Source organism: Lepidothrix coronata, unplaced genomic scaffold, assembly GCF_001604755.1.
Source record: "Lepidothrix coronata isolate B3197 unplaced genomic scaffold, Lepidothrix_coronata-1.0 Scaffold64, whole genome shotgun sequence".
Classification (NCBI taxonomy): Eukaryota; Metazoa; Chordata; class Aves; order Passeriformes; family Pipridae; genus Lepidothrix; species Lepidothrix coronata.
Window position 1 is genome coordinate 4,278,252 of NW_016690244.1, and position 19,300 is coordinate 4,297,551.

Below are 19,300 nucleotides of genomic sequence, written 5' to 3' on the forward strand. Positions count from 1 at the left end.
TTGTCATCTGGTTGAGCAGTGTGATATTCAAGCACCTCAAACTAGCTGTCCTTAAACTGCTGAGAAGATAACAGATGTTGTCTAGTCAGATTTGGAAAGTTCTGCCAAAGATCTGATCTGTGAAAGAAAGCTCCTTAATGTGTTTGTCTTCCCATCAACCCTCCTAATGCAGGATAGTGGGTCAGTGTGACTGGAACGTTTTTACCGTCTTAATCCTGGGCAGATGGAAATTTGCCCCACGTTTGGGAGCACTAACAACTGCTAGTTCACAAATGAACTGGAAAAAAAAAATCCTTACCTGATTCAAATTTAGTGCTTGGTTGCTTATATTTCCTGCAGACTAGGTGGCATCTGTAGCAATATCATCTGTAAATACTGTGTTCTTGGATAGTAGGAACTAATTTTTAGCCACTTGTTTGTTGAAATACCTGTAGTGTCCCTCCTTTAAAACTTAGATCTCTTGTGTCTCTCTGTGCTTTCTGTGCCTCAGTGAATGGGTCTAGTTATTTTGGGTTTGTATTTATACATTTTTGTTTGATGTGAGGACTATTCTGTTGATGGATGGTTAGTTTGTATAAGCTATTGATGCAAAAACTGTAACTGGTTTTCTCATCGTTACTGGTTGATGTGCCTTGGAGGTTTCCATTACGCAAATTTGTTAGCTGTGCACTGTAAATTACAGGTTCTTCCCTCTTCTTCTTTTGTTTGTAGAAATAGAAGAAAATACTGTTTTGTTTTGAAGAATTGTTTGTTTTACTGTTTTGAAGAATTTATCTAGAAGAGAGGGAGAAAATTACTCTCTTGTGGTGTCTCTTTCTCCCACTTTCCCCAACCACCCCAAAGCCTATTTCATTTCTCAGCTATGAGATGGCAGTAGTACAAAGCCAGATAGCTGTTCAACCTCCTCTCCATTAATTGTCAAGAATCCAATGACCTAATTATTTTTCCTACCTTCAAGAATGTTTTTTTTCTTGTTGTTTTTCTTCTGTTGTGAAATACTAAAAGTGTTGTGCAAGTAGGTCTCGAGTACTGGAATGCTGGGGTAGGTAGGTGTGGAAATACTCTCTGTTCTTTTGAGTAACAAGGAGAGGGCTAGGACAGGAAAACTTGGGGTTTTTTTATATATGTCAGCTGATTTAGGCAGAAAGCAGTGATACAGGTGATCTGGATACTGTGCTTAGCCACAGATGCGATAGCAGATGCTAGAAGTGGTGGGAAGGTATAAATAGCTCTCAAAGGGTGCTGGAATGTGAAAATAGAAGTGAATTCCTTTTTCCTCTGCTGTTGTCTGAAGATTTGATTAACATCATACTGCATCCTCTTCAATTTGTTAAAACCCAGGAGGTTAGATAGTGCGTTCCTTTGTGTAGCTGTAACACTTGCATAGCTATTGCCAAAAGGCAAATCTACAGGAAAAAAACAATTTAAAGGAAAGACTGCCTTGCTTTGTTCTCTCTCACTATTTCCCCTCCCAATTTTTTCTGTTCACTAGTTAAGGCTATTTTAAGAGATTGTAAGCCACAGACAGGATAATCTGTTAAAAATAGGAGTTGGCATTTGAGCCTGGGTGACTTGAGGTCAGGGTGATATCCTATGTACCTGTTTTGTGGGTAATTGCTCAGGGGTGACTGCTGAAGGCAGTACAGGTCCTGCAACTTTGGGGAAGTTGTTCACCTAACCCGATCTTTACTGTGTATAGTGGTCTAAATAGGTGGGAGTTTATTATGAAATGATAAATGCTCATGCTAGGGGCTGCTGCCAAAACAGATATGATATGGATGTTGGTTACTGCCTTCTAGATGTGCTTCATTATGACTCCTAGTAAAACAGAATGAATTTATGAGCTCTTGTTTGTTCTTGCTGGAAAAGATTATCTGAAGAGCCTAATTCCTGTGTAGCATGTGTGGGAATGGCTCTGCATCGACAGTTTCTGTAAGAAATATCTTTCAGTTGCAGCAAACTTGAAGTTCTACTATTAAATGAGAAATTTTGCTGCCAGAATGTGGAAGAAATGTCCATCTCTTTTAGGTGTGTCTGCGTCTGGTGGGTGGGTGGTTGTTTTTTGTTTTTGTTTTTGGGTTTTTTTTCTGTAATATGGTTTGTGTTGGTTGGTGGGGTTTTCTTTTTTCATTTGGTAAAGGGTGCTAATGGTTTGTTCTCAAAGGAGAATTTTATTGCTGTGAAGTGGAATTGACATTTTCTCTATTCCTGCTGCTACCTAGACTTTTTCCTTCATGGAATGGATTTAGCCCTTCATTTGTCCAGGGTACCACCTGCAACTGTTTAAGTGAAGCAAGCCTGTGAGTCACATGTGCTATGGTGTCATATAATTCCATTAGGAAAAACTTTAAAGGGTCAATAGATAGTTATCTTCAATATGTCCCTTAGGAAAATGACTGTCTCAAAAGTAGCTGTGAGCATGCAAAGATGTACAAGGTTACCCTGGGGCTTTCTTCCAGAGCATATCTCTGCTCTTGAGGATGGGCAGTTGCTGGTGGGTGTGAGGCTTTCTGGGAACTGGGAAAACGTGTCCAGAGCAGCCCATCAGCCAGGTGAAACTCCTACCCACATGCCTTGTCTTGGTTTCTGCCAGTATGCATGCACAAGGTGTGCTTTCAGAGCCAGGTTGCCAATCCCTTGCCAACACTCTGGAAACTTCTACTTAAAAACATTTGCTACTTTGGTGGCAATTATGTGAGACAATGATCCAGTGTTTCTCCTGAATTTATCTGTTGCATCTGTATGTGCTGAATGTTTATTATCTAGGATAATTAGCAAATCCACTAAGGCAGGCAGTGTACCTCTTGCAGGGTGCATTTGTGGGAGTTTGTTCCTTGCTTCTATATTTAATTCCAGCAAAGGAAGCTGATGCCAGGTGTAGATGAGTATGTAGAGCCTCTCTAAACCTAGAAACCAGCTATAAACCCTAGGCTCGCTGAGTCACTGCCTAAGCTCTCACGCTGCAGGTGCATATTGCCCGGAGGATTATCTTGATGTTTTTCTCTCTTAATAAGATCTTTTACCTTGGAGAGAAAAGCTTGGACATATTCTATGATCCCCTCTTCCAGAAGGCAGCAGCTTAATAATTTTGGCCACAAACAAGTGCACAGCTAACAAGCAGATGGCAGTGAGTGCCCAAGAAGGCTGTGCCTGGATGGTATTAGGCTGAATAATATGTCATACTCTGGTGCCATAGACTTGTTAGTCACTGTGAGTAACTCCAAGCAGACCAGCATCTCTCAACAACCACATGAAAAACAAAGGAGGGGCAAAAGGCTTGGGGTAGTGTTTCCCATACAATCTCAGTGACCAAATGAGCATCACCTCCCTGTTCCTGTAAGGCAAGGAGCTAGATCAGTTAAAACCAGTGAGAAGACCAGTAAGTTTCAAATGACTGACTGCACAGTGGCAATGGTTGGCTCAGAGGTGATATTTTTGCCCTTGTTTCGCAAGATCCTAGTGTACAGCCTAGATGGGAGCCACCAGAGAACAGAGAAGGATTGGCAGCTGATTTTTAAGTCCAGTCCAAGATTTGCCTTAATGGCATTTAGGGAAATTTTATGTTTAGATATTTATTTCCCATTTCCTTCCATAGCTCCTAAAGAAGGGAGGTGGGATTCTGTCTTTGAGGAGTCTGTCTGTATGTTGGTAACAGAAGTAGCTAATGCTGGATGTGCCCTGAACTTTTTGTCTCTTGGAACATGGCTTATGATCCTATCTTAAGGGAGTTACACATATCACCTAACTTTAGCATAGAGCTGGATGTCTCTTGAAATGTGCTTTGTAGGTCTACTCTTATTTCCTGGACCTTTTTATAGACTACAGATTTACCAGGAAAGTAACACAGAACCAGGACTCAGGTCAGTTTTGTGACAATTAATTTGTTAGAAGAGGAGGGGTAGGTGCATGTAGGGGGCCAAAAAGCCCAGCACAAGACTAAGACACCTAATCAAAAGCAGAGACTAAGGGACATATGGTTATAGTGTTCCATAGGCAGCATGAAGGAAATGGTTTGTCCTTCATAAAGATCTAGCAAGGCTTGTTTTCACCTTTTCCTCCTCCTCCACTTCATCTTCTCCATCCGGTTAAAAATCTTCAAATCTGCTTTTGAAAAAGCATATTTTAAGCCATGTACAATTGTAGAGCTTTACAATAAACAGCTTAAAGAATGAGGGGGTTTCAGACTCTTGAGAGACTGTATTTTCTGTCAGTAATGCAGTCATTGCAGTTTAATGTGTAGCTCACAAGGCTTCATAGGTCTGTCAAAATGAGGTCACTCCCAAGGCTTTGGATTTGCAAAGTTGTTTATAAAACTTTGTGCATGGAGTTTCTGGTGGTTTTTACTACTTCTCAGTTCTGTTTTGGCTCAGAATTTTTAGGCTGTTGGGAGAGAGGAAAGGAAGGTCGTGGTCCTTAAGAAAAGCAAACAAAACCCCTACCCCCAATTACACCACTAGTCTGTTTATTCAGGAAAATGTGACTGAAAATCTAGGAGAACATTCAGCGTCACTGCAAAGTTTTTGCAAAAATATTCTTTGGATTTTGAGAAACTGTAAGAAAAAACGATGGTATCTGATATAAATACTGGTTGTACAGGACCTCTGGAGGTCATCTGAGCCCAACTTCCTGCTGAAAGGAGAACTGTCACATTGCTGGATTACATCAACCATGACTTTGCCAAGTTGTGAAAACTTCCAGAGATGGAGATTTGTAAACTCTCTGTGGGTCACACTGCCCTCCTGATAAGAAAGACATTTTTTAGTGTGCAACCTGAACTTCCAAGCTGCTGTCTGTGGTTGTTGCTCCATGTTATACCATCCAATACTGCCGAAAAACATTCACTTGACTCTGTCTTCTTTACAGTTCCCCTTCAGATTTAGCTGTCAGCTAATTACATTGCTCCTTAGTCTCCTCCTTGGCAGACTAAATAAACCCACATCCCTCATCACTCCTTGTGGGAGTCATTGTAGGCCTCTACCCTATCTTGACATCCCTTTTGAACTGAGGGCTTGGATGTAGTATTCAGTATGCAACCTCACCACCACTCATTTGGGAGGAATGATAATTTCCCAGGATTGGCCAGCTATAGCCCTCTTAATGTAGCCTAGGGCATGGTTTGCCTTCCTCCCAACAAGTCTGCACCTTTTCAGCTTTTTCAGCCTGATGCCTGTTGTAATGCACAGCTCCTCTTTGGTGGGGCTGACCATGGGATTATTCCACCCCAGGTGCAGGACTCCACAAGTCTGCTTGTTGAACCTTGTAAAGTTTGTCTTCACTCAGGCAAGTTGCACAAGGGCCATCTGGGTTGATGTTCTGCCATTTGCTTTTTCAATCATCTCCTCTGACTTAGTGTCATTTGCAGATTTACCTTGGATGCAGTTGTGCCGGTATCAAGGTTGTTATTAGGATGTTGAGCATTATGGGCCCTTGGGTTGATATTTGGGCTGCTGCTCTTGCTAAGGGCTGCCAACTGCATTGAAACAACTTGAGGAAAACTGGAGCCAAAATAGTAGCGCTCAATGGCTGGTCACTGTGAATGGTGCCTTCACCTTGTAGGCTTCTGAATTACTGAATCAACTGCAGTGGTGGATAAGACAGGTATATATACTGTGGTCAGTGAGTGGTGATCCTGCTGTCCTCATCCCTGCCAGAAGCTTGTGCAGGATGCCCTGGTGCAGTCAGTGCGATCAGAGTGATCCCTGAAGACAGGCAGTACTACAGCAACTCTGGTGAGCGGTTGATAAAGTAAAGCTCCTGTTTTGAAATATGTTCCCTGTTATAATTTGCACAGCAAATTAATTGTGGGATGCTGATAAAAGAATGAGAGAAGACCAGAATGGAAACATCTGAAACTCGCTTCCTTCTGAAAAGTGTGACTGGAACACAGTTAATCATTATCTATTTGATAGTAAGCAAGTACACGTTTGCTGGTAGCAATTAAACTATTGTTTTAAAGATTAGTGAGTGGGAGAGACATTGGTTTCACGGTGACAAACAAGTGCCTTCTAGAGCAAAGGCCTTGGGCCTGCACGTGGTGTGCTGGTGCCTTGTTCTGAGCAGCATCTCTGTGTTCCCTTCATGTTCCAGCTTACAGTGATTTCATAAACGGAGAAATTGTTCATGCCTTTCATTGCCAGTAACACAGAGATGCTGAAATAAAGTGGATGTCAAGGCCTTGGCAGTGCATGATGAGTTAGGTTCACCTGGATAAATGAGAAGCCAGTTTTGTAAATACTTGAAAATAGCAGATTGTTACTGACTGCCATTTCTGATGGGAAATCTGCTGGTTAGGTTAGTGATATCCTTTTCATGAATTTATCAACACTTGTGGTCTGGCCCTCTGGTGAGGGAGGCTGGCTGAGGGGAGAAATTCTGTATAGGCTTGTCTCCACAAAATGTACCCTCTGCATCTGTTTTTGGCAGCCTGGCTGGGCTGTCAGCTGCATGCAGGTGTATTCACGTGTCAGAGACTGAGCAGTGTCTCCCAGGGTGTATTAGATGTCAGCTAACCTCAGAGGAATGCTATAGCTGTGTTGCACCATGTTTCAGTGTCAATGATATTGTGCAGAAACAAAAACATCAGAGATTAGATGAAATGGAGTATATGTCATAGATTCAAGCTATATATGTTAGGGTGGGGAAAAATCCTCTTTTAGGTCAGCTGGGCAAGGGCTCTGACTATGAAGAGGGCTTGGGTCAATAAAAGCTGTATGAACCAATCAGAAAATTGTATTTCGTAATTAAAGAGTACAGGTTTTTTTCTGCTTTCAAAATGGACAAGCAGATGTCTGTATGCTGCTGCCAGTTCCAAGAGGACTACATTTGAAAAAGTGCCTGGGTTTGTTTTCTTCTGTTAGCTTGCCATGGCCTAGCTTTTTTTGTTTTCATTCCTATCTGTAGTTAACAACATAATCCAGCTGTTGTTCGCGATTCCATTCTGTGCAAGGCCCAGTGTAGGCTAAGCAGAGGAATGCCCTTGAGAGTGCAGCTTTTATACCCCAAAAGGGATTTGTTGGTATCATGTACCTATGAGCAATACATTAATATCTTGCAATTATGAACCCTGTCAGTACCCCTTTAATTTTACATAACTTTTTGTTTTCTAAGTTGACATGTTTTATAGTGCAGTGCTCCATTTGCTTCTGTGAGTGCTGCTACTGTGTGTCACCTCTGAGTCTTTGGGAGCTGCCTGGGAAGTTCAGGGCAGTGCCTATTGGAGCCTGGGCTCCATAGCAGATGAGGTCTTGGCCATGAGGAGAAGTCTGAGTGGGCAGAGCAGGACTTCTGGATGTTCAGCTTGCTGTAAGGAAGGAATTGTTGTGGGAGATGTATTTGTAGCAGGTTGCTTGCAGAGTCCTGAGTTGCAAAGGAGGGATGAACAGAGCGGCAGAAGGAGTTGGTGTCTGTGTGGATGGCCTGTGACAGACACTGCTGTGATGGTGGGATTCTCCTTAGCTTAAATCTCTGTGGCTGTCTGTGTTTCTCAAGGAGTCCCACTTTATATTATAGAGGAAGGGTCCGCAGTGGTGAAGACATTCAGTTGAGCTTCCTGGCAGAAAGAACTGATCGTGAGCCACAATGAGCAGCGTCACTGTGGCAGTGGGAGCTGGGGCACAGGCCCCCAGTTCCCGAAGTGTCAAGACTTTCTTATTTCCAGTGAGGGGTTCCACTGGCCTAATTCCTTCTAACTATTTTGAAAGAGATCTTCACTTTTATGTCGAGTAGACTTCATCAAGCGCATGTGTGACAGGCAGAAAGTTGAAATCCTGCTTGCCTCCAACCTCCCTCAGAGCTTTTTGTCCTCATCCCTAGTACATTTTTCCTTATTCTCCCCCAGGGCTAAACCTCTCTCAAATCAAATACAAGTTTGTGATGAAAGAAAAATAGCCTAGTTTTCAGCCATTCATTTGAATTCTTATCTTTTGAGAGAAACAGCCACTGTCTAAAGTGACAAACTTCATATGCAACGTAAGGAGGTTGGATGGAGACATGAGCTCCTATTCTCTATGGTTTTAAAAGCACAGGAAGAACATGGCTACTCTCTCTTCCATCAAACAGAGTGACCTGCAGGCTTGGGACCGAGAGCGTGAGAGCAACCTGTTGGTGATGGTGCAGAACAACTTGTACATGCCGGAGGGAGTTTTAAGTGAAACTTAATTATTGAGTAACTCTACTAAAAAAGTGTTTGGGTGTCCACACTGGCAAAGCCACAAACCTGTTGATGTTTTTCTAATGATGAATGTATAATTCTTTACCCTAGAGTTTGGCCTTTTCTTTCTCTGGCTTTCAGTAAGTTGCTTAAAATAAAAGACTACAGATTGACTTCAGATAACTGTTGAAGCTAAATTGCTATTTGGACTAACTGTGTTGCTTAAAAACAAAACAGTGTTTCCAAATTGCCACTGCAGAGTAGTATTCAACAAATGCAGCTGGGAGGGAGTATTTAAGTACGGTTTTGTTTCAGTTTTTCATTTGCCCACGCTGTTACAGGACATGAAGCATAATGGATTATGAGCCCAGTGTTATGGGCCTGCCTGTTCACAGCTTCATCTCTTGATGTCCTACAGGTCCAGGTGCAAGTAGAAATGTAACTGAATTGTAAATTTGGCTTCTGTTTTTCTTATAATAAAGTCCATTTTCCTGCTGTGCAGCCAATTGTGCTTTAGAGTCTTCATCAGAAGAGCTACTAGTACTGCAAGCTAGCACTAAATGTTGTTTTTTCTGGAGATTTAATAACTCAGCTCCTAATGCTCTGCAGGATTTTTCCTAGCTTAGATGTCTTGATCCCTGACCCGGGTATCTGTGCCAACAGAAACTTTCAAGTGCTGATGCAGTTACGGTGAGAAAATTGTACTTCTGTGCTTGCATTGCCCCTGGGATCTGGTTTTACTAGAGTTTCGAAAGCAGTTACTTGCTGATGAGGTTCTCTCTGTGCTAGGAATGGGTCTCCAGTCTGTTTCCATGTGTTTGTAAGTTGTTTCTTGCACGGGCAGGCCCGCTCATGCAGCGAGGCAGCCATGGAGCTGAAGCTGCCTTCACAGCCTTATTGCTGGAAGTCACTGGGACCTGGCTCCCTCTCATAGGGTCTTCCATGAAAATCAGTCCTGCTCTTCCTCCAAACATTCTCAGTACTGTTCTGCAGTATTTAGTGCAGGCTCCTACTGGAGTCTTGCATTTTATTTCACTAGTTAAAACCTATCTCAAGCTATTTTTTATGGTAAACTTATGGCCTTTAGTTGTGTTTGATTCCTTTGCTAGTGTAGGTCAAACTTACTGGAAGTTAAAAAAAAAAAGTTTTGAATTTTTTTGAAAATTCAGTAGAGGTTATTTTGTGCATCCATTAACACTGGCCCAAAACTTTGTGCTGGTTTGGAATGTGCAGTTCTGCATGGAAATTAACACTTTAATGCCCTGGCTCTTCACCAAGGCTTTAGGCAGGGTGGTGTGGTGTAAGCTGCCTGAAAGCAGCAAAGGTTAGATGAATTTCTTCTCTGTGGAAACACCACAAACCACTTCAGAAGGAAATGCATCAGGGACCTTGGTTGGAAGGAAATTACTGCACTGATTGTGATGAATTTTGTTTCCCTTTCTAGCTAGTAACTGAAGGACCTCTGACACATAACTTCTATTTTTTCATGGTCACTTCGGGGTGAGGTACCTCTCTGTGTGAGAGGGGGAAGGAAGTAAGAAGAGCTTGCTGCTATTTCAAGATGTAGTGAGGGAAACTTAGTGTGTTTTATTTCCTTTTGAGACTTGTGTTTAAATTAGGAGTCTGTCTCCCCTACCATGGGGCAGGGAGGGAAGGGTTTTTTCCATTACCTTTACAAATAACTGTGGTCTCAAGTGTGAAGGTGTTTGATGCAGCTGGTGTTGAGGAGGTGTAGCCAGCTGTTTGCTGGAGAAATGCACCATTGTTCTACTTACTTTGTATCAGGGATTTTTAGCCGCTTCCCAAGTGACCACTGTTTCTTCACACTAAAACTTTTTAGTTTATTCATAACATTTTATCTTCCTCAGTTTAGTATTCTGTATATCAGACTTAGTTTCTCAGTTTCATTCTCAGACTCCTTCTATGTATATCATGATATGTAAAGTTTTATTTGTTATTTTGTCCTGTCAGTCATGTCTGGTCAAAGACATTTCTTATAGGTAATGAGATATAAATAAACGGAGTAATCCTGGTTTATTTTTGAAAAGTCATTGAAGTGTAAATGAAAACTGTCTTCATAGTGCTGGATGTTCAATTAATTGAATGTAAGGCTTACACTGGAAGGGAGGTGTTTTAGTACAAAATAGTTCAAAAGTACTTCTTTAAATAGAAATTTGTGAAATATATAGTTTAGAAAAATTCAGGTTAAGATTTTACTTTTCAGCTAAACAAGGTATTTGTGTGTCAACCTCAAAAGAGCTGCAGAGCAGTAAAATTCTGATATAGCAAATGAACACAAAAGCTTCAGAAATTAAAAATTTCTGATGTAGGAAAACAATGCGAAATATGCGTGTTTGAAGGCCTGGATGTTAAAATTGCTACTCATTCAATGATAACTATAAAAAGAGAGGATATCTCTATCTTTTATTAAAAAAAACACCCAACAAACAAAACCCAGACAGCACCACTAATTTTTTAATGAATATTCTTTGTCTATTTACTGTAAAGTCACCTATTTTGAACACCTAAGACTTGTTTACACTTGGTACTCAAGTGTGACACTACTGAACTCTGCTATGATACTACTGAAACCTGCAGTATAACTGGCATTATTTCTGCTTTATTGGCTATCCGCTTTTGGGCTGAATAGGCAAGAGTTTGATGCTGGCCCTGGAGGGCTGATGTTCAGCTGTGAAAAAGGGAGGTGGCAAGATGGGATGTGAGCATTTTACTTGACGACTGTTCAGAGTTGGATTTGGATATAGTGAGAGCCTTGTTAAAACCTTCAGGAGAGATGAGGGTGGTCTGTACATGCAGTGTCACTGAGGATTTTTTTGGTCTAGAACAGAAGAGATCACAGCTCATTGATTAGATGGCTTCTAAGCAGTGCTTGCTTTGCTGGGAAGGTTGAGGTATATTGTTATGGGGGAGTCTTTCTCTCACAGCAAGAACCATATAGTTCACCAGAAGATTGTTCTCCCCTGCTTCCATGAAGACACTTGAAAGTGCTTCCTTCAAGCTCAAACTTTGTGTTACTTTGCTTAAAAGAAGCAGCAGTTCCCAAAGGACATAGCAGGGCCTTTATCCATGTTTTACATGCACTGTAAATTCCCTTGATTACCTTTGTGTCTGTGTGCTGGGGACTTACTGCACCAGTTGTGTCCCAGCGATAGCAAAGTAGAAGAATGTCCAAAGAATTAGTGTACACTGTCTCAGAAAACTTGTTTGTGCTTTATAGCAAGGTCATACTTCCAGAACATTTATTCAGTGTGATTAATGGTGCATCAGATAAAAATCCACCCTGACTAAACTCAGGGAGTGCCATTCTCAATGTACTCTTGACATGCTACAAGTTTGCTATTGCGTTTTCTTTTGTTTTGTTTCTCAGTGATTAAACCTACATCATAAGGTGTTTATCTCTCAGCCAGATGCTTATTTGTAGGCCATCAGCTGTGTGGGTTTTTGACCATAACCACTATGAGGCAGTTCTGGGCAAATTACCTCTTTGTGTGGGAACTGCTGTCTTAGCAGTACTTACTCCGGTGAAAAATATGTGCCACTTCCAAGTAAAAGATTGGGAAACAGTGACGCTGGTGTGGTGCTTTTAAAGTCTTGGGATTAGTGTTGTAGATCTTCTAAACGTGACTGTTTAGAACTTTTTTTTATGTTATTTTTTATTTCTTTAGGCACAGCTGGAAGCTCAGAGGGCAACTCAGGACTTTCAGAGGGCCACTGAAGTGCTGCGTGCTGCAAAGGAGACCATTTCACTTGCTGAGCAGAGGCTCCTGGAAGATGACAAACGTCAGTTTGACTCTGCCTGGCAAGAGATGCTCAACCATGCTACTCAGAGGGTAATACAAGTGCCCCAGCACCTATCTTTTCCATATTTTGTGTTATCCTGTGGTGTATGAGGCTTAGTTTCTGAAAGAACAAATTTTTGTTTTGATTCAGATACACGACGTAGGAAATGAAGCTATGAAAAATTATGAAGCCTAAAGTTAAATGATCTGGGCCTTAGGCTTCTTCTGGGACAACTATATTTCTCTGTCTGGCTGTGCCAATAGCTAGTGGAGTAGCTCTGTAGAGAAAAAAATAAATTACCATCTATATTATAGGGATAACAGATAAACTTCACACATATCTGCATTTGGAGTTGTGCCAGAATAATTGCACGGAGATGGCTATTCCTGAATACATGTGTTATAGGAGCTCTTACTCTGGAAAAACAGGGACATGTTCCAATTTTAGTATAATGGGTTCATAGTATGGAATAAGTTGAACAAGGCACTTTGCTTCAGAAATGCGTGTTTGAATGTAGAATTACTTGAAAATGTGTTGCGTTTTAAGCTCGCATTCTGCTGTATCCTGAATTAACTTTCAAATTTAGACAAGATCTTACCTCCTTTAAAAAAGTTTTTTTAAACTTACAGAAGAGATGCACCATCTAACAAAGAAAGACGGTATTCTTTCTAGCAGCTGTCAAGAAGAATTTTCCTGTCTTTTGCTGTGTCTCTTTTTTTCCTGTCTATTAAAAAAAAAGGGCAAGAAGGTTTTTTTAACATGGAAGAACCAAAAATCAAAGTTAAAAATCTTTGGCCTGTCAGAGTTTCCTTAATATGCCAGTGAAGCTGAACTTGCTATTCCAAATATGCTAGCATGCCATACAATGTTCATATTGTCTTGCAGTCCTCAATGCAGTAGCTCTGTTGTGTAGCAGAAGCTTTTGAGTTATAAGAAAGGCTCTATTTCAGGGTGAATTGTAAAACCCAGCTGCCTGATGAGGAAACGGGGAACAGAAGGGTTGTTGGCTGAGTGTAGGGGAGAGATGGAAAACCTGGTATATATTAAAGAAAGAGAAAACGAACTCCAGGGTAATGTTTGTGTTATTGTCCCTGTTATCATTAGGTATTTGCAGATCAGGTAATCACTGTGTATTTCTGAGGGGAGCCTCCCCTTTGCACTGTGTGTGTGCCAGGACACCAGCAGCTGTCATTTTCCCTAGTTGTTATCCCAGCTCAATAGGAGCAAAGTCCAGAAACGCATCCACAATTTTTGATTATCAGAATTGATAGGTGAGAAAACTGGAAGCATCTAAGGAGTTGCTTAGACCTCCTGACTGCTAAACTGCTGAGTTCTGGTGGAGAGTGACAGCAATCACGTATTGTCCACTTCTCTCTGGCTGGTATACTGCAAACTTGTGTTGGGGGGGGTGAGAAACACTAGCAATTTTGAGAGTTCAAACAGATTCTTCTTTTCATTGGCTATCTCAAGGGGATCCCTGTGTCCTTCTACAACCCTTAAGCTTTCCTTGAGGGTCTCTGGTAGGTGTACACCTGAGATGAGCAAACCCAGTGATTTACAGCAGAAGATCTCTACTGACAGTGTTTGGAGTCATGCTGGTGGTGTTGATATGTATCATCACTGAATGCAGAATACCGGCTTGTTGGGGGACTGATTCAAGCCATAATGTCTCTGATTTGTTACACCTGAACAGAAATAGGAAACTTAGATTTACTTAATGCAGGTGTAAAATATCCTAGGCCCTGACTGGACTGCAGCTCAGGGCTCCTGGAATGGGAAACTTGTAACCCAGCAATTCCTGGTGCTTAAAATAGCCTGGGTAAGCTCAGTTCCCAGAAAACACCCACCTGCACCTTTCCTGGGTGTAGCAGATTTTGAGAGAGTTACATGGAAGTTTATCTCATGATTTTCATGAGACAGTACCTCCATAGTGGAGGTCTTGAGACTAGGGCCAGAGCCAAGGAGGGTGAGAGTGCTGTTGGAAGTCCTGACTGAACAGACCCAGCATTAGTTTGTTTGGAGGGCTTGACTGAGTTTTGTATCTTCTTTAAGAGGGGGTGAAAACTTCCTTGTCTTCAATGCACGCAGTTAATGAAGTTCTTAGTGTTCAGTGAGGCAAAGAGAATAATTGGGATCTCAGGGAGCAGAAAATGTCATCATTCCCTACAAAGCTGTGAGCAAAAACAGATTGAAGGATGAGATCTACTAGAACAAAAGTTCTTCTTGACTGCCACAGCGTTGCTGATAACTCAGCTCATTAATTGTTAATTACATTACAAGTCACTAATGGAAAATGGTTCTGAGAGTGAAAGCTGAGGGTTAAGAAATAGAATTCTTCTACTTAGACGTATAAAATCGCTCTTGGAGAAAGCTTTTGCATTCTTGTTATTTGGGTCTGATAGCTTTTTTCGCATGTGTTTATAAATGGCAGTTGTACTGGGCAGAGAATAATCTTGCAGTGGGCCTTGTACAGCAAGAGCTCAAGTGCAGAAAAGCACCTCTGAGCCAAATGTTAAAAGTGGCTACTAATTAATTTGTTTCTCTATTGATAGAAATGTCAGACAAGAGTAAAGGGTTTGTATTTACTGTTTTTGGGCAGAGGCAGCAGGCTTTTTTGAATTAATCTGAAATTTGGAACAAAACTCGAGCCCCGTAGCAGCTCGGTAGCTGACAAACACCACAAACAAAAAGCATAAAGAAAAAGGGTAAGCAAGAGAACAAACAAGAAACTGGTTTTTTATATAGCTGTATGTGGAAATGCTGCCAGGTTAGTTTTGCACATGACCCAGTGGATATAGACAAAGACTTGGGTTCTAGAGTACCAGACAAGAAATGCTGTTTCCAGACCCTCACTGGGAGGAAATAGCAATAAGGGTTACATGTTGTAATTGCTTTTTGGTGTCTCGATAGACTGAAAAGCTATTAACACTATTTTTAATGTAACTGTCTAACAGAGTACTGTAAACAAGGCTTTTGTAGCCACTTACGCAGAAAATCATATAATTCAACTGATGCAAAATGGAAGAGTTATGGAAATTTTGTTTATCCTGGGTGAGGTGGAAGCGTTACATGTGGAAGGTCTTTCTATTCATGGAGCAGACAGAAACAGCATGAACAGGTACAGGGAGTACAGGCTGTCACTCAGAATTTTTTTACACCTTGTAGTTTGAGCTACGTTTCCCAAGGAAGCCGGGTGCATAAATAGGAGCTGGATGCCTGCCTGCCTCTCTGTGAAGATGCAACTAATCCCTATAAATGTCTGTGCTTGAGCTATGTGTTGACAACAATGAAGCACTGGGCTGTGGTGCAATCCTGCAGATCAGGCAGCTTCTTTACCCACTTCTATTCCTAACATGATGAGTATTTTGGGGTAAAGTCCTGGGGGTTTTTTTCTAATGTCCATTTTTCCACAGATCTGAGAAGTGTAATGACAGGCTGGAATTTAACTCGTCAGTGTCATGTATCTAAAACCTGACTTTGTATCACAGAACTTGGCAAAAGTTCCGTTATAATGAAAGGAGGTCTGATCAGTGTGTTGATGGTTTTTGGAGAAAAAATCATGTGAGCAGAGGGGCAAGTTCATTTTAAAATAAATTCTCTGTTGATTGTAATAGAAATGTAGACAGTGTGATGAGCTTTTAAGCTACCTAGAGAAGAAAGCGCTGTTCACTCTTAGCCATTGGCTTACTGAGTTTTTGGTGTGTCTTTAAAATTTGGAGATTGTGTTTTTGGGAAGTGGAGGTGTGTTGCCTGTCTGCTAGTACCTTGAATATAATGCTGCAGTTTGGGGTGCAGAGAATAGGGCAATGAAAGGGCCAAAGGATGTTGAATTTTGGAGGGATGGAGGAGAAAGATCTTCACATTTATACTCCTGTTGAAAATAATTCATAAAGGTCTACAAAAGGATGTGTTACTTCTAGTTTGAGAGAAGCTGGAGCAAGAAGGAAGATCCTTCATAAATTTCAGGAGAAATTGCTAATTTCTATTTGCTGATGCAATCTGCAGTCTTAAAAAGGTTCTGCTTTTACAGTATTTCCTGAGATATGTTCAGTTCATAAATTCTGGCAGGAAGAAGAAATGTTTTGGCTCTTGATCATGAGACATTTTAAGAAGGAAAGGATGAGGGGAGAGTAAAGAGGGAGGAGGCATGCTCCCTCTTGGATTAATTTGGCTTGTGCAGCTCCCTCTGATATTACACTGTGAAGTGCCATCTGTCAGTGTAAAATGTGTGGGTGCTTTCATGATGTAGAGAGGAGAGATACTTCCTGAAGCTAGAAAAACTTTGAGGGGAAAAAAAGGGTGAGAAGAAAAGTCTATGAAAGAAGCAACAAAAATACTACATCCTTCCTGGTCCTAATCCCTCTGTCACTTTATCTGGGAAATGCAGGGATTCTATGCAATCTTTTGTATTGTTGATTCTCTCCTCCTGATTTACCCATCTTAATTGTCTCCTTCCGCTTTTACAATCAATTTAATTTTTTGAGAAAGAAACAGTTGTCCAGAGTAATCTTCTGGCTTAGGTGGTCAGCTTTACTGAACTCCATTGATAAAATTTTTCTTTTGCATCTGCTGTTATAACTGAAATTTTGCCTGGAGTCCATTTTTTACTTCAGGTCATCGAGCTATTTTGGGTGGAAATAGCTTCACGTATAGACTTAATCACGATGAGTATATAGTCTACACTGACCTTTCTTTCCCAGACAACTGGTTTGGAAATAAAGGGTTGGGAAACAGAGAAGGGGAATTGATCGATACCTGCATTGGGGGTTTTGATTTGTTTTGTTTTCCTGTAGTTGTATCTTATAGCCTGTGCTACCTAGGAGAGTGAGTTCTGCCTGAAATAGGTGATCCAGTAGTTAGGGATAGATGTGGGCTAAGAAATGTCCAGTGAATGCGTGGGCATCCTAGAAGTTCATCTACTCTGGATGTTTTCATGCAAGAGTGTGTCCCTTGCTCACCCCAAGGGTATGAATGGCAGGTACTATGTAAGGAGGAAAGACGTGCCTTGAGCAGTCTTCATTTGAAGAAGTGTCATCCTCACTTTTATCCCTGCCTTTTTCTAAGTGATGCTCTTGCATCTGTGATGGCTTAGGAGCATCTACAAGGCAGGTTGGTGGTAGAAGTGATAGAAGCACTTTTATTAGACAAAACAGCTTATTTGGTATCTGCGATCAAAAGTTTGTGTACAAGTCCACATAACGCTGCTTTTTTCCCCTCCCCAAATGTATTAGGGCTGATAAAAAGTACTTCTTTCCCACACAAGCCTGTCTGTCTTTTTCTAAGCCCTTTTTAAGAGGTGAGGCATTTCCCTAGCTGGTCTTACATTGAACCTGCCAGATGTAGAGGTGGCAGCATTGTTTGCAGTTTGTCCACCTGCCCTGATGGAGAGCTCAGCCTTGGGTGTGCTCCTTGAGCTACTGTCCCAGGGAAAGGGGACAGGCTGTCTCTGCAGACTTGTGGGCGTAATGTGAGTGTGATGACAGAATTGCCCATAGGAAAAAACAAGGATGTGTGGGGAGAGAGTTTTTCTTATATCACTGGTTTCTCAAAAGGATGAAATATATAGCCTTTTTTTCTCTTTTTTGCTGGAGGGGGTAATGAACGTGGGTATATAAGGCTGACAGCAAATGTCATATTTTGTCAGATATTTTGAGGTGATTACAGTCTATCATCCTCAAATCCCAGTTCTGCAGGATTCAGCATTTCTGTGATGTTTGATATGAAAGGTATGAAAAACCAACATGATACTGGACACCTGACCTGCTTTATGACCCTGATGTCGGTAGCACTTATCATGTGATTTATCCCAGATATCAAGGTTTATTCTAATTTAGCCCCAAGAATGGATGTGAGGGATTGAAATGTAATTGAGCATTGGCAAATTCTAGTCACTATTATTTTGTAGCTTCCAGCATTTTTAAATTGCAGTTTCCTTCCCACACTACAAAGGTGAACCACCTTCTGTGCAGTCTTTGGAGACTGCATTTTCATTTAAGATACTTCCAAGCTAAAAGCAGCCTTGTCTGACATGTTTCACTAAGGAAAGTCATTGCAGCAGCCTGGCTTTCAAACAGTTGTTTGAGATAAGAGGCTGCAGCTTATTTTCAGCATGCAGGAGAGAGTCTGTTATGAACCTGATAATTTCTTTTCTCCCCTTTCTTTGAAAGTGGACACATATAAAATAGTTGAAGGGCATTGGAGTTGAGTTTATTATTTTATATCTGATCAAGAGATCCCTTGGAAATCTTTCTTTCTCATAGTTTAAAGTTCTGTAGCAACTTCTTTGTTTAGTAGTAAGTGGTGGGTGTAGATAAGCAAAAAGTGGTAAGAGCTACTGGTTGATGCTGATGCAGTGCAGCTTTGGCAATTTCACACTTTTCATTTAGGCATCAGAAAGGACAACACGACAATTTTCCTGAGAGGAAGGTCAAAGTTGACTATACATTTTCCCTGTTCAGTTCAGCCTGAGGGCCAGGAGGGCTAGCACACTTTCAAAAAAAAATAGAGCTTTGTGGGTGAGGTTATTTAAAATTAAGATACCTTGAATTTTCTTTCTGTCTGCATCTGAGAGCTCAGATACACAGTCTAGTGGTGGAAGCCAGTTGGAAGAAATTGGCTAGAAGTTGTGGAGTAGTTGGTATCACAGCTGAAACATTTCAAAATCCAGTACTGGAGAAAAACAAGTCTTGCCATTTTTTGTATGAGTACTTTCATAACTGCAAGAAAAGAAGATTGAAAAAATTGCCTGCTTTCCCATCATTGCCAGACCAACAGTGAGGTGTCACCACTTTTCTTACTTTTCTTACTTTAAACAAATCAATCACCTCCCTGTCTGGATCTTGACTGCTAGTGCATTAAATAAAACACATTTTCTGACTTACACCTCTGACATCTCAAATTTGGACAATAAAAGTACCCTGCATAGAATTACTGGCAAAGCATGAGTATGGGACATCAACAATGCAGCTAATGGAGAGACATTCACTTTTCCTGTTGCTTTTGTAGACTCCTAATTGTTGCAAAATGCCATGGCAGTGGGCATGTTTGTGAAACTTTAAAGAAATGATGACTTGAAGAATTTGTTAGCTTGTGTGCAGGGCTGCAGCCTGACTGGCTGGGGAAGGTCCAGGCTGGCCGTGGAAAGCAGCTGACATGCTGGGCCTGGACTGCTGCACGTTAAGCATCTGCCTGTCCAAATAGAATCAGAGAATTGTTAAGGTTGGAAAAAACCTCTAAGATCATCGAGTCCAGCCATTAACCCAACACTGCCAAGTCCACCACTGAACCATGTCACTAAGTGCCACGTCTGCGAGTCTTTTAAATACCTCCAGGTATCGTGACTCAACCACT

The 19,300-nt window shown here is 41.3% G+C and overlaps 1 protein-coding gene across 1 annotated transcript in view; it reads left to right on the forward strand.

The window, feature by feature from the left end:
• SH3BP5 (SH3 domain binding protein 5) overlaps positions 1-19,300 on the forward strand; it is a 52,583-nt gene that overhangs the window by 20,926 nt on the left and 12,357 nt on the right. Inside the window, exon 4 of the mRNA XM_017817937.1 lies at positions 11,836-12,000. Within this exon, the coding sequence (XP_017673426.1) occupies positions 11,836-12,000 (165 nt within the window). The remainder of the gene's footprint in view (positions 1-11,835; positions 12,001-19,300) is intronic.